General features: G+C 49.2%; 1 protein-coding gene across 3 annotated transcripts in view; it reads right to left on the minus strand.

Annotated features, from left to right (window-relative positions):
• Positions 1–1,769: 1,769 nt before the first annotated feature.
• Positions 1,770–14,522, minus strand: part of UBE2G2 (ubiquitin conjugating enzyme E2 G2) — a 73,597-nt gene continuing 60,844 nt past the window's right edge. For 2 of the 3 annotated variants that reach the window (XM_078358769.1, XM_078358768.1), the window contains exon 7: positions 1,770–2,147. Coding sequence is in view for 2 of the 3 variants with exons in the window: in XM_078358768.1 (XP_078214894.1) it covers positions 2,131–2,147 (17 nt within the window). In the remaining variant the exon portion in view is untranslated. The remainder of the gene's footprint in view (positions 2,148–14,522) is intronic. The other variant, XM_078358766.1, reaches the window with a different exon arrangement.

A 14,522-nucleotide genomic window follows, 5' to 3' on the forward strand; every position in this document is an offset into this window, starting at 1 on the left:
TATGAGGTCCATTGTCTCCAGAAAATGCATGCTAGAATTCCAATCTGAAATTCATTTAGATCTCATTAAGTTATTTAATAAGAGAATAAGAGATTATCTTCTCACATGAAAAGTTTTTTTTTTTTTTTTCAAACAAGAAATACTGTGGGTCTTTTATATTACTAAGAAGAACATAATCATTCATCTTGACCTCCAAGGAGAGGAAATTGTGGTTTGTTTGTTTTTTTGAGACAGAGTCTTGCTCTGTTGCCAGGCGCCAGGCTGGAGTGCAGTGGCACAATCTCGGCTCACTGCAACCTCTGCTTCCCAGGTTCAAGCAACTCTCCTGCCTCGGCCTCCCCAGTAGCTGGGACTACAGGCGCACACCACCACACCCAGATAATTTTTGTATTTTTAGTAGAGACAGGGTTTCACCATGTTGGCCAGGATGGGTTCTTAAAATCTAACACTAGAATCTGACCCTTGACCTATTACATTAGGGTTACCATTTACTTTTTTTTTTCTTTTGAAGAGTTCCTTAAATAGTAGGGTATTACCCTTTGTCTGCTTTCTCCTGATTGCTTCTGTATGTGTGTGTGTGGTGTGTGTGTGTGTGTGGAGATGGGGTTTTGCCATGCTGTCCAGTCTGGTCATGAATGCCTGAGCTCAAGTGATCCATCTGCCTGGGCCTCCCAAAGTGCTGGGATTACAGGTGTGAGCCACTGCACCTGGCCTGCTTCCCTTCTTTTGATGCTTTGTTTTACCCTGTCATTTTGCCAGGTATTTTAAGTGTTCATTTAGTCAGCAATATTTTCTTTGAGACTTTATGGGTCTTAAGATACAATTTTTATTCTGATGCTCTCTAAACTTGAAGACAATTTTTGAATTACAATTTTTAGACTTTTTGCTACTGTGTCTATGTAGATCTCTATTCCCTCTGGAATGTGATTTTTGCATATGGAATGCAGTGAGTCTAACTCTGTTTCCAGACAGTCATTATGCACATTCCATTTATTCAATGCTTCTTTCCCACCACCTTGAAATTCACGTTTGTGATTAATTAGGCTTGTATATATACTTGGGTCTATTCCATTAATCTCTGCTCTATTTATCTCTGTCAATTTCCTTTGCCAGTATTTTATTATTTTAATGACAATATTTATAGTAAGTATTCATGCTGACAAATAATATATGCTTTAGTTTCCCTTTTCAAAAATGTGTTAGCAATTCTAACATACTTTATCTTCCACATGACTTTAAAAATTGTTTTCCATCTGTACCTCCCAAATCAAAATCAAACTAACAAGCAAAAAACACTATAGAAATATCTATTAAAATGGCAATACATCTATATATTTGAGACTGATATACATTTTTATCTCAGATAGATATTTTTATGATATGAAATCTTCCTACAGAAGATATTTCTCTGTTTATTCCAACCTTCAATTAAGTTTATTTTTTTAAAAAAAATTATAGTTTTCACTGTACAGGTTCTGTGTTTTCTCTGTAAAGTTTTTCCTATAAATTTATTTGTGATTTTATCATTATTATAAAAATATTTCCCCATTTCTATTTGTAATTGGCTATTGCTTATATTTTTTAAAAGTTTCATTTTTGTACAGTTATCTTATATCTAGCAACCTTAAATTTACTGGGTGATTTTAGAATCTCTTGGTTTTCTAGGTTAACAAGCATTGTCTGGAAATGATTTTCCTCTTCAGTTTACTATGTGTACCAATATATTTGTTTTCATACTTTATACATGAACTAGAGTCTTTAAAACAATGTTGAAAGCAGTGGCAATAGCAGACTTTTTATTTCATTCCTGATTTCAACAGTAACAGCTGTGGGGTTTGGTAGACATTTTCATATTAAAGAATTTTTCTTCTTTTCCTCTCAGAGTAGGAATGGCTGCTGAATTTTCTTAAATGCTGTTGCATATCCGTTGCTATGGTCTCACAGTTCCAGTTTCAGTTATTAATGGAATTAATTGCAAGTATTGCTTTCGTAATGCTGAACATCCCTGCACTCCTGGAAGAAATTTCACAGAGTGAGGATGCATTTTTCTTTTAATACGCTGCCGAGTTCGGTCTGATGTTGCATTCATACATTCTTCCCTTCTCAGTGCCCTCTTTCCAGGCAGTCTCCTCAGGTTTCGACCTTCCCTAAACGCAGAGATTAAGAAATGGGTGCCACAGCCCACCCCTCCACTGAGCAGTAGGCCTCTATTTGCAGCTACTCACCTGGAATCCTCCTGAGTGTCTCAACAATGACTCCCCCACCCCCATCCTTGGCATCTCTCTCAGGAAGTCCAAGTTTAACCTCAAGCACTCCTGCTCTCTCCCCACCCCTGCCACCTTCCTGGTCCAGCCACCTTCGTTGCCCATGGCAGTGAACTGCCCAATAGTCTCCCACATCCCCTTTAGGTCTCCTGGCTCTATTCAGAGCAATCTGCAAAACCCAGAACTGGTTAGGCCAGAGCTCCCGTCAATGACTTCTGGTTGCCCCCAGAATGAAGACAGCATTCCAGGATGTGGCCTATAGGTCCCTGGGGCGGTCTCACCTCCCATCCAGCTGCAATTTCAGCCCTGTACATGCCCTCCCTCTTCTGCTCCAACCACGGGTGTCTCAGGCACGCGTCCATGATGTGCTTCTTCCTACCAAGGCTGTCCCTGGGCTGGGACCTCTCCCTGAACACCCTTCCTCCTTCCCCATCCCGATTAACTCCTCTGGGGAAAGCCACCCCCTTAGGAGCGCTCAGTGCACTACGTGCTGCCTCTCCTTCAGGGTGATGGTTTTCATCCCTTGTTTAGGTGATCATTGAGTGTGCTTTTCCCCAGACGGGAAGTTCCAGGTGGCTCAGACCATGCATCTTTAGATTCAGTCTTCAGTGCCTGCCTCAATAAATGTGTAATCAATCAGTGAATGAACTCATTATCTTGGCTGTGAGCTGATACTAAGATTATGCTAACTTTATAAATTGATTGGAGTGCTTTTCATGCTTTTATATGGTCTGGAATACTTATACTTTGGCTATCATAAAATTGTTTTCTGAAGATAAACTGGAACTCGTTTGTGAAAACTTTCGAGCCTTCTTCTCCTTGCAACATTTGAAACACTTTTCCAGCCTGCAGAAAATCTGACACACACCTTTCGCCCAGTGCACTGCTAGTCACCATGCCATCACATTCGCTTTCTCTCTCATGTCTACGTGTGCCCAGCTAAACCCTTTTTTGTTGTTGAATCATTTGAATGAAAATTATTAACATGATTTTCACCCTTAGATATTTCTGCACTGTCTCCTAAAAATAAGAACACTCCAAATTTCTACAATAAGATTATCACATCTAAGAAAATAGCATTGAGCCCATAAAAATAGCTAATATACACTCTACATTTCAGTTCCAGCTGGGGACTCTTTAGGTGGTAGATCCTTTAAACTTCCCTATTTCTTTTATGATTATTGGTTTATTCTGGTTTTTACTCCATGAGATAATAGTGATGACAGAATTTTCTAGAAAATCACCCACTTCCTCCAAATTGTTAAATTTATTACCAAATAATTAACATAAAATATCCTTAAACCTCTTTTGCATCTGTAATTATGTTTCCTCATATTTAACGTTGCATATTTTTGTGTTCTTCCTTTTGAATACGCAAGTTCTAAATGTATGTTAAATTCACGTTTTACCAAGCCCTTAGATATTCTGTTTTTCACCTGACCTGACATTTTATTGACTTTATAATTCTTCCTTTCAGTTTTTGATCTTTAATACATTTATACATATGTTAAGCTTTTGGATACAGGTCTTACCCTGCTTTTTCTCTGTAGAGTAGATAGTACCAACACTGTCTACAAAACAATCCATTTTCCTACAATTTGTGTGTGTTTGTGTGAGTGTATGTGTGTTTCTGAGCTTTCTATTCTGTTCCATTTCTCTCTGTAATTCTGTCTATTGTCGTATTATAAATTCCAGTGCCATGTTGTTAAGTGCATATATGTTCATGATCATTTCATGCTCTCAACTTCTTTCTCCCTGGTTGGTAGATAACATTCCTCTTTATCCCTGAAGCTCTCCCGAGCAGCTCTAGCTCTGCCTGGGCCCACAGTCCACCAACATTCACAGTGCTTGATGTCCATATCACTTGTCTCTGCTTTCACTCACCAGACACCACCATACAGATTTCCACCTGAAACAAAAGTACCACAAGAGCCTACAGGAGGGGTGTGGCTTTGAAGAGCCACAAAATGAGTCACAAAATGGGAGACATTTGAAGGATGTCACAAAATTGGAGACATTCGAACCAGTCCTGAAATAGAAACACATTGTAAATCTCCATGGTAAGGAGCTCAGGATTAACCAATGAATTTCATGTCAAATGAAGCCTAATGCCCAGCTTATCTCCACCCTCTGCTTTTCCTCTTAATCACCTATTTTCACCAGACTGAAAGGAGCAGTACTATAAAATATCATTCATAAGCCAGGTGTGGTGGCTCACTCCTATAATTCCAGCACCTTAGGAGGCTGAGGCAGGCAAATTACGAGGTCAGGAGTTCAAGACCAGCCTGGCCAATGTAGTGAAACCCCGTCTGTGCTAAAAAATACAAAAAATTAGCCAGGCACAGTGGTGTGCACCTGTAGTCCCAGCTACTCAGGAGGCTGAGGCTGGAGAATCACTTGAACCCAGAAGGCGGAGGTTTCAGTGAGCCAAGATTGTGCCACTGCACTCCAACCTGGGTGACAGTGAGAGACTCCATCTCAGGAAAAAAAAAAAAAAATATATATATATATATATATAATTTATCATTCATAATATTCAACCAAGTCAGTAAAGAAAAAGAAGCTGGACATAAACTGAGTCCCACACTCTGAGAAGAGCTAACCCCTCTTTCAGGGATCCAGGGCTGCCTGCTGAGAGCCCATGAGAAGTATCCTCAGAGAAAGTGCCTTGATTTGGAAAATTAATGATGCTCTTCCATTTGCTAGTGTGATGGTTAATTTTATGTGTCAGCTTGGCTAGGCCGTGGGACCCAGGCCATGGGTTCAAACACGCCTGGATATTGTGAAGATATTTTTTAGATGAGATTAACATTTAAATCAGGAGACTTTGAGTAAAGCAGATTACTCTCCATAATGTGGGTGGGCCTACTCCAATCAATCGAAAGCCTTAATAAAAAGATTGACCTCCCCATGAAGAAGAGGGAATTCTGCCAGAAGTCGGCCTTCAGACTTGAACTTCAGCACCAACTCTTCCCTAAGTCTCCAGCTTGCTGAAGTCACCTGCAGATTTTGGACCTGCCAGCCCAAATTCCTTAAATTCCTTAAATCAATCTCATATGTATATATAAATCAATCACACACACACCTGGAAGTCGGTGATTTTCCAAAAAAATATGTCCTAGATGATAGATAGGGATGGGTGCAGTGGCTCACACCTGTAATCCCAACACTTAGGGTGGTCAAGGTGGGCAGACCATCTGAGTTCAGGAGTTCTAGTCCAGCCTGGGCAACATGGCAAAACCCTGTCTCTACTAAAAATACAAAAATTAGCCAGGCATGATGGCATGTGCCTGTAATCCCAGCTACCTGGAGGCGGAGGCAGGAGAATTGCTTGAACCCAGGAGGCGGAGGTTGCAATGAGCCGAGATGGCGCCACTGCACTCCAGCCTGGGTGACAGAGTGAGACTCTGTCTCAAAAAGAGTAAGATAGATAGATAGATAGATAGAGGAGTGCTTCTGAAATCATTTTCCAACATACACCCTAAGGCAGGGTGGGAAGAGTGGAGGAGAAGGAGGAAGAGGAGGGGTGTACTGAGGGAGCGAGGCGCCTGGATCCTGGCCTCTTCACCAACAGAGGAGTTCTGCTGTTATTATTGTTATACATTGGAGGTCTATGTAATGTCACTTTGAGGGGGAAGATTCTCCTAAATTAAAGTGTAAAAGCCTGGAAACCAGCATTCTCGGGAATTTCAATGTCACTTATTTGATGGGAGGGTCTGTTTCCAATGGGCTCCCTTCCTTGCGTAGGCTGAGACATGACTCGGGCATTTATTTACTGTTTTCCACAACGTTCTGCTCGATAATCACATCCCATCAATTTCTGTGAGACTCTTTAGTATAGACTCAGCGCCGAGAAAGCCTTTCCAAGGGCTCAGGAACTGATGCCACACTTGCAACTGAAGGAGAGCCCTGGGGTTTTTCTTTGAAGATTACGCTCCGCCAGGTGTGCCCGCAGTGGGTCTCATGTCCTTGTGGAAGGCAGGTGTGGACTGGCTGAGGGAGCCCCGCGATGGGGGAAGACAGAAGGCAGCCACCGTTGGCAGGGAGTACTCGAAGGCTTCCTGGATTCTCAAAACTCCCCTGCCCGCGGCCCAAGTAATCCTTCCTTCCTTTCTTCTTTTTTTTTATTTTTAATTTTTTTAATTTTTATTTTATCTGACAGAATCTCACTGTGTGGCCAGGCTGGAGTGCACTGACACGATCTCGGCTCACTGCGACCTCCGCCTCCCGGGTTTAAGCGATTCTCCTCCTCGGCTGGTGCGCGCCACCACACCCAGCTAATTTTCATATTTTTAGAAGAGACCGGTTTCACCATGTTGACCAGGGTGGTCTCGATCTCTTGACCTCTTGACCCGGCGGCCTCGGCCTCCCAAAGTGCTGGGATTACAGGTGCGAGCCAGACGCCCGGCCCCCAGGGAATCGTTTCTACATTATTTACTGCTGGAGACAAATCGCCAAAGGACCCAACAGTACGTTTTCTTGTAGGGACTCAGCGGAGCGGGGTAAGAAGAAACTGTTTCCCTCCTTTTCCCTCAGCAACTGGCTTTCCGCTGATTTCAAATATCAAAACCTGCATTCGTGTGAGCTTTGTTTTTTTTTTTTTTTTTTTTTTTTTTTTGAGAGGGAGTTTCACTCTTGTTACCCAGGCTGGAGTGCAATGGCGCGATCTCGGCTCACCGCAACCTGCGCCTCCTGGGTTCAGGCAATTCTCCTGCCTCAGCCTCCTGAGTAGCTGGGATTACAGGCACGCACCACCATGCCCAGCTAATGTTTTGTATTTTTAGTAGAGACGGGGTTTCACCATGCTGACCAGGATGGTCTCGATCTCTTGACCTCCTGATCCACCCACCTCGGCCTCCCAAACTCAGTTTGCCCAGCTGGCTGGGAGAAGGAAGCCGGCACCCAGGTGGGCAGCCAGCAGGGCTTTCTGGCCCAAAGCCACAGACTCGGGAGTGAGGCCCTTTGCTTCCTGGAGGAGGAGGCTGCCTGGGCCCCGGCGGGAGGCCCCGGCCGCGCTCACCCGCGGGTCCCAAGCCCGTCATTTCCAGCCTGCCCCCGGCGCCGCTCCCGCCTTCCAGGCCAAGCCAACGTGTTCTTAAAATTCTTTGCAGATGAACCCGCATTAGCCTAAGCCGGGTGAAAGCACGAGCCGCATTGTAATTTACCCCAACAGCGCCGAGAAGGCCCGGGGAACTTAGCAACCAGCCGTCCCGGGGCCTCCAGCGAAGCTGCAATTACCGGTGCGAGGCCGGCGGGCCGCGGCCCCCACTTCAAAGGCGCGGGCGGAGCGCAGGGAGGCAGGGCTGTAATTACGCGGCCCCGCCGGGCGACCACGGGCCTGCTCACGCCTCGCGGCCTCCAGGAGCAGGGAAGGCCCGCGTGGGAGCCAGAGCCGGGGAGGAACAAAGACGCCTCCTGTTTTATGTGAATCACCCAGAGCGAGGGAGGGAGGCGGGCGCAGCTCTCCGCCCAGGCCCGGCCCGGCCCAGCAGGGAGGGAAGCCGCGCTCAGGGGCGATCGCGGGGACGGCGACCCCGCCCTGCCCGCGCTCCCCAGCCCCCGAGGCAGGATGGAGACGCCGGGTCTGCCCCCGACTCCGCCCTCTGGGATCCGCGGACACAGGGCCTGGCCAGCCACTTCCCTGCCCCCAGAGCGCAGACCTCGCTGGGGCCGCCCTGGGTGTCCGCATAAGGAGGGGGCTGGCGAGCAGGAGGCCCCCCTCCCTGCCTAAGGGACCAGGAGCCCTGGGGAGGGGGCTGTGGGGAAGCTTCCAGAAGGACCCACGCAGAGAGAAGGAAGGGTGGGATTCAAGGTGGCCGAGCATGCGCCACCTCCTGATGGCTTGTTGGTCCCAGACTGACTCCAAGTCAGGGTGTTTGGGCCTCGGTCTTGCTGTCCTATCCTTGTTATCTTAAGTTATTTTAAATCGGATTTTCTAAGGACACTGATGCAGGATGCCTTCGGCAGCTCAGGGTCTGCGTGAGTGGGTGTGCCTGTGGGTGTGGATGGGCGTGTGTGCAGGACTGTCTTCCTAGAATGAATCCCAAGAGTTCTTTGGGGATGGTGGTGGGGCCATGTGAGAAGGCTCTGTGCCATTTCCTTAAAGTTCAAATATTCCAGGTTTCAGTCATGGATTACTTCCTTTCTAGAAGGACCAAAAGGGATTCTTTGGGATTATGAACTGTTTTTCTTCTTATGGTTTCCTAGGATATCTTTAAAAATCTGACAAGTGGCCGGGCTCAGTGGCTCACGCCTGTAATCCCAGCACTTTGGTGGATCACTTGACATCGGGAGTTCAAGACGAGCCTGGCCAACATGGTGAAACCCCATCTCTACTAAAAATACAAAAATTAGACAGGCATGTGGTGGATGCCTGTAGTCCCAGCTCCTCGGGAGGTTGAGGCCGGAGAATCGCTTGAACCCGGGAGGTGGAGGTTGCAGTGAGCCGAGATCGAGCCATTGCATTCCAGCCAGGGTGACAGAGTGAGATTCCATCTAAAAAAAAATCTGAAAGTTTTTTGTTTTTTTTTTTTAAGTCTTAAACTAGGACCATGCTTTCGGAGCACGTCCCAGGGAACTGAGGCCTGGGGTAAGCCTTGAAGACCAGCTCATTTGGGAAGGGCCTGCCAGGCACTGAGTGGACCTCCCCGAGGGCCACCCTGTGTCCTGTTAACGTTCTGCCTAAGGCAGAAATGGCAAGTTCAAAAAACTGAGGTTGACAAAGTGAAGAGATAACCCACAGAATGGAAGGAAATATTTGCCAACTGTTCATCTGACAAGGGATTCATAACCCAAATACACGAGGAGCTCAGACAACTCAATGGCCAAAAAAAGCCAGGTGCGGTGGCTCACACCTGTAATCCCAGCACTTTGGGAGGCTCCAAAGCAGGTGGATCGCTTGAGCCCAAGAGTTTGAGAGCAGCCTGGACACCATGGAAAAACCCTGTCTCCTCAAAAAATACAAGAATTAGCCAGGCGTGGTGGTGCACTCCTGTGGTCCCAGCCACTCAGGAGGCTGAGGTGGGAGGATTGCTGATTGACAGCTTGAGCCTGGTGGGCAGAGGCTGCGATGAGCTGTGACTACACCACCACACTCCAACCTGGGCAACAGAGTGAGACCCTATCTCAAAACAACAACAAATAATATTCCCATTAAAAATGGCTAACAGATGTGAACAGACATTTCTCAAAAGAAGGCATACGAAGGCCAACAGGTGTTTAAAATATGCTCGACATCACTAATCAGAGAAACGCAAATCAAAGAAATAGTGCGTCATCATCTCAGCCCGGCGAAAATGACTTGTATCGAAAAGACAGTACCAGACGCTGGTGAGGATTAGAGAAGGGGAGCCCTCAGACACTGTGCGAGGGAAGGTAACCGTGCAGCCCCCATGGAAAACAGCACACAAAGTAGAACTACCGTGGAATCCAGCAATTCCACTACCGGCATTTATCCAAAAGAAAGGAACTTACTATGTCAGAGATCTCTGCGGCAGCTCCATTCACAATAGCCGAGATATAGAATCAACCTGAGTGCTTATTAACGGATGAATGCATAAAGAAAATGTAATATACACCAGGGGATACTATTCAGCTATGAAGAAGAATGAAATCCTGTCATCTGCAGCAGCACAGATGGTCACTATGTTAACTGAAACAAGCCAGGCACAGAAAGCCAAACATCTCCTGCTGGCACTCGTGTGAGAAGCTAAACCAGAGGCCTCCGTAGATGCAGAAAGCGGAACGGTGTTCCCAGGGGAAGGAGGCGGAGAGGAGATAAAGGAGAGAAATTTAAATCTTTCTTTTTTTTTTTTTTTTGAGACTGAGTTTCGCTCTTGTTACCCAGGCTGGAGTGCAATGGCGCGATCTCGGCTCACCGCAACCTCCGCCTCCTGGGTTCAGGCAATTCTCCCGCCTCAGCCTCCTGAGTAGCTGGGATTACAGGCACGTGCCAACATGCCCAGCTAATTTTTGTATTTTTAGTAGAGACGGGGTTTCACCATGTTGACCAGGATGGTCTCGATCTCCTGACGTCGTGATCCACCTGCCTCGGCCTCCCAAAGTGCTGGGATTACAGGCGTGAGCCACCGCGCCCGGCCGGAAATCTAAATATTTCTTGTCCCTGAGCTGTACACTTGAAAACGGTGCAGATGGTACATTATATGTGTGCATTATATCTCAATTTAAAAATTAATTTAGAAAGTGAGGTTAACGTTGCAGTGTTGTCACTGAGGCACCCGTGTGTTTACCTTGTGTTTGCGGCAGCAGGGACAGGCAGGCTATTTAAAGAGCGCACATTTGAACGTCACTGGAAACAGACTTGGCGGCCGTTTGTGGATTCTGTCGTGAGTCCAGCTTTCCTTTGCCAAGCTCTTCTTTCCGGTGTGGGCTTGGGTGAGAGCCTTTGCCTGCTGGAGGGAGGTGGGGTCCGAGGAGAGCCTGCCTCAGTGGTACTGGGAGCTGTGGGGACTGGGGGGCGTCTTTACCCCACAAGGAGTCCTCAGTGCACACCCAGGCATCTCCTTGGGATTGCACCCACCCCATCCCCGTGGTGGGCTGATTCCTGGACTCACCGGCAGCCCTCATGACCCACCTGCTGGGCACCGTGAGTCCGCCCCAGCTGTCCTGCAGATCACAGATGCTGGAGAGGCTCCTGGCGCCCACTTCTGCTACAGCTGAGCAGCCTGCCATGCCCACTCCTCCTCCGCAGCTCCACAGGCCATGGGTTCTATGTCTCCCCCACTCCAAGCCTGTCCCTTTCTCCACCAAGGGCCAACACAGCCATCTGGATTGTCCATGCCAACTCCCCTCCACAGTCCTCATTCCTGAGGGCACCCTCCCTACTCAGTCCTGTCACCTCTTCCTCTAAGGGACCACTCCTGGACAGGTTCCCAAGTCCAGTGGACACAAACCCATGGGGGTTCCAGCTTTGAGAAACACCGCAGCTCCATCCCCAGCAGAGGTGCTGGGCCCCCAGGATCCTTCTCCATCTTGCAGGGACATGTGCGCCTCACTTGCCTCCACTCAGGACCTGGGCCTCCTGGCCCCACCCAGCACAGCTGCCCTGAGCTCTCCTGACCCTGTGCTGCAGCCTCCTGCCTCCACAGCCTCCCGGCCTCCTTGAGCTCTGTGGCTGCTCTAAGCCTTGGTCCCTGGGCGATCTCAGGTCCAGCTTGGAGCCCATATCCAGGTGATGCTCACATAGACCCAGCTTCAACCCTCAGCCCACAGAGCTCGGAGGACAGACGACCTCAGGCTTCCCCGAAGGAAGGGATACCTCACGAGGACATGAGGCCTGTCACCACCGTCCTAATAGACTTCAAGGGAGCACAGTGCCAGTGCTTTCCATCAGAGTTGCTGACAGTGTCCAAGATCACATGTCACTCGTTCACCTCACAGACCCCAAGGGAGCACTTGCTCCAGAGACCCCTGGGATCCCAGAGCCTGGTGCTGGTGACAGTGGTGTGTGAGGGCAGCACAGTGGCCCTAGGGGTGCTGTGGGTGGAGAAGATGGGGGCAGTCCTGAGCCACTGAGCTTCTCTGAGGGGTCATTGTCCTTCAGGCAGGTGGCAGGAAGGGGCCCATGGGCTTCCAGGCCACGGGAGCAGAGTGAACAAGCCTGTAGCAGGAAGAGCTGAGGGTCCTGGGAATAGCAGAGATGGCACAGAGAGGACAGGAAGAGGGATGGGGTCCAGAGCCACATAAAGAGACCCCAGAGGAGGTCTCAGGAGGCTTGGGAGGACCCAGGAGGCCCAGGAACACTTGGCAGCCAGGGCCAGGAAAAATCACTTCAGAGAAGACTCAAGGCCATTATTTAGAACAAGAGTAGTTAGATAAAAGCGAATCCTGGCATTAGTGCTACTCTCAGCAACAGACGACAAATCCGCAAAACGGCAACTCATTCAGCGTCACCAGCAGTGATGTTTGTGGTGGGAGAGTGGAGACCACAGCCCCCGGCACTGATCATGTTGGTCCAGGTAAAATGCAAGAAGTGGTCAGAGCGTCCCTTGAATAACCGCAGTTTCCTCGGGCAGAATTCCAAAATTACAGCGAGTTCTGACCCTGCCACGAGACCCACTTCTGTGTTGTCGGACGAGAACGCGCTTGTGTCTTAGAGTCGTGCGATTTGCTAAACTAACAACCCAAAGGCCATCGAGCTCTTATGGCTTTATTCCCCGCTGACAGATTTGAGGGGAGCTGTCGGGGGGAGGCTTCTGCAAGGGCTCTAGTCTATTACGCCCAGCAAATAGATTACGTCGCTTAGACATACATTTGCTTTCAAAAGTAACTTTGTTTTTCTTGTGACACAAGTAATAATAAGTTCCTTGTTAACACCTCATCACATACTGATGACATGGGAAATGAAAATGGATGACAATTTCAGGGAGAGAGACGGCCACTGAGCATCTTGGCACGTTGCAGGAGGAATGTATGGAGATACCATGTGATATAAAATGTGCACAAAACGTGGACTGTCCTGTGCTCCTCTTTGAGCTGCCAGCACAGCTGATGACGTGGTTGGTGCAGGCACTGAGTCACAGCTGGGAGTGGCTGTCACCCTCTCCTGAAGAGACAGGGGATGGGAGGGCCCATGGGCACCTGGGGATCATCCCCTCCTTCCACCTGGCCTGTGCAGAGCTGCGCAGCTGGTCGGAGTGAGCTCACCAGGAGCACCGGCTGGTCCCGGCCCCGGGACCCTTGAGTCTCCTTCCCTGTGGATATGCACAGATGAGGGGGACAGGGCCCCACTGGCCGCAGGCTCAGGACAGTGGCCACTGTGAAGGCTGGAAGTGGCAGGTGCTCCACACTGCTCTGCTGGCCCAGTATCACCTGATCTCGTGTCAGCCTCTTGAGCGCTGATGGTGTGCGTCTGTGCCCCTCACAGAACAGCCCTGCAGGAAGCCCAAGCCACGAGCGGGCCGGAGGCTCGAGGCAGCACAGAGGCGGCCAGGGGAACGCAGCACCCCAGCATAGCACGAGGCATAGTGCAGCGGCCCGCAGCCGGAGGGGCGGAAAGCCTGGTTCTTCTGTGTCCCAGGGAGCCAGGCTGCGTGTGCTCCAGCAGCTTCTCTAACTTCTGGGCTCTGTGGATGCCCCTGAACCCAGGACTCCTGACCGAGGCAGCTCGGTCGGAGTCCAGCCGATTCCCTGAACACCAGGCAAGGGGTGGTTCCCAATCACACATTAGCTTCTCGAGGACCATTCATGGGTTTTGGCTGCTCTAACAAAATGCCACTGACGGGGTGTCCTGAACAACAGCACTGTTTTCCTCACAGTCCAGGGCTGGAAGTCGGCAGCCATCGTGGCAGCAGGGTCGTGTTCTGGCGAGGACACTCTTCCTGGTTTGCTGGCAGCTGTCTTCTCCTTGCACCCTCATGTGGCAGAGAGAGCAGAAGTGAGAGCATCCATCTGGGGTGTCCTTCATGAGATGGCCCCATCGTGAGGGCCACACCCACAACCAGTCACCTCCCCAACACCTCAGCTCCTCGTGCCACCACATTAGGGTTAGAATTTCTACACGGGAATTCTGGGGAGACGCCGTCAGTCCACTGCATTCCATTCCTGACCTTTAAATCCTGTGTCCTTCTCACACACAAAACCTTCATTTCGTCCCTCAAACCCCAGAGTGGTGGCTTGTTCCAGCATCAGCTCTAAAGTCTAAAGTCCAGCGTCACATCTTAACATCCTCTAAACCAGATACGGGTGACACTCAAGGTCCACTTCCTCCCTAGCTGTGAACCTGTAAAATGGATTAAGTTATGCGCATCTAAAATACTATAATGGGACAGGCACAGGACAGGCATTCACATTCCAAAGCGGGAAGTGGGAAGGAAGAAAGGGGCAGCAGATCCTACGGAGCCTGAAACCCAACAGAGCAGACAATGTTAAACCTTCAGGCTCAACAATCATCTTCTGTGGCCACTGGGGTGGTGGTCCTGCCTTCCAGACCCACTGCGGCAGTGGTCCTGCCCCTGCAGCTCTGGGAGTCAGGGCTCATGCCTGCAAGGCTCCAGGCAGCCCTGTCCCCATGGCTTTGGGCAGGGGCATCTGGCCTACTGAAGCCCATGTGGCAGCCCTGACGGCCTCTAAATCACCTTCTGGGTCCCTCTTCCCTTGTCTTGAAGAATAGCTCATGTTCAGAGCCAAATAGCACTCTGGCCCTGCTCGGTACAACCCAAGAGGTCGGCCAGCCATCCTCACCTCTCTCCCTCACCTTGGGTTCAAGCTGGCAGTATTCCAGCTGGGACAACTGGTTGT

Source organism: Callithrix jacchus, chromosome 21 (assembly GCF_049354715.1).
Source record: "Callithrix jacchus isolate 240 chromosome 21, calJac240_pri, whole genome shotgun sequence".
Taxonomy (NCBI): domain Eukaryota; kingdom Metazoa; phylum Chordata; class Mammalia; order Primates; family Cebidae; genus Callithrix; species Callithrix jacchus.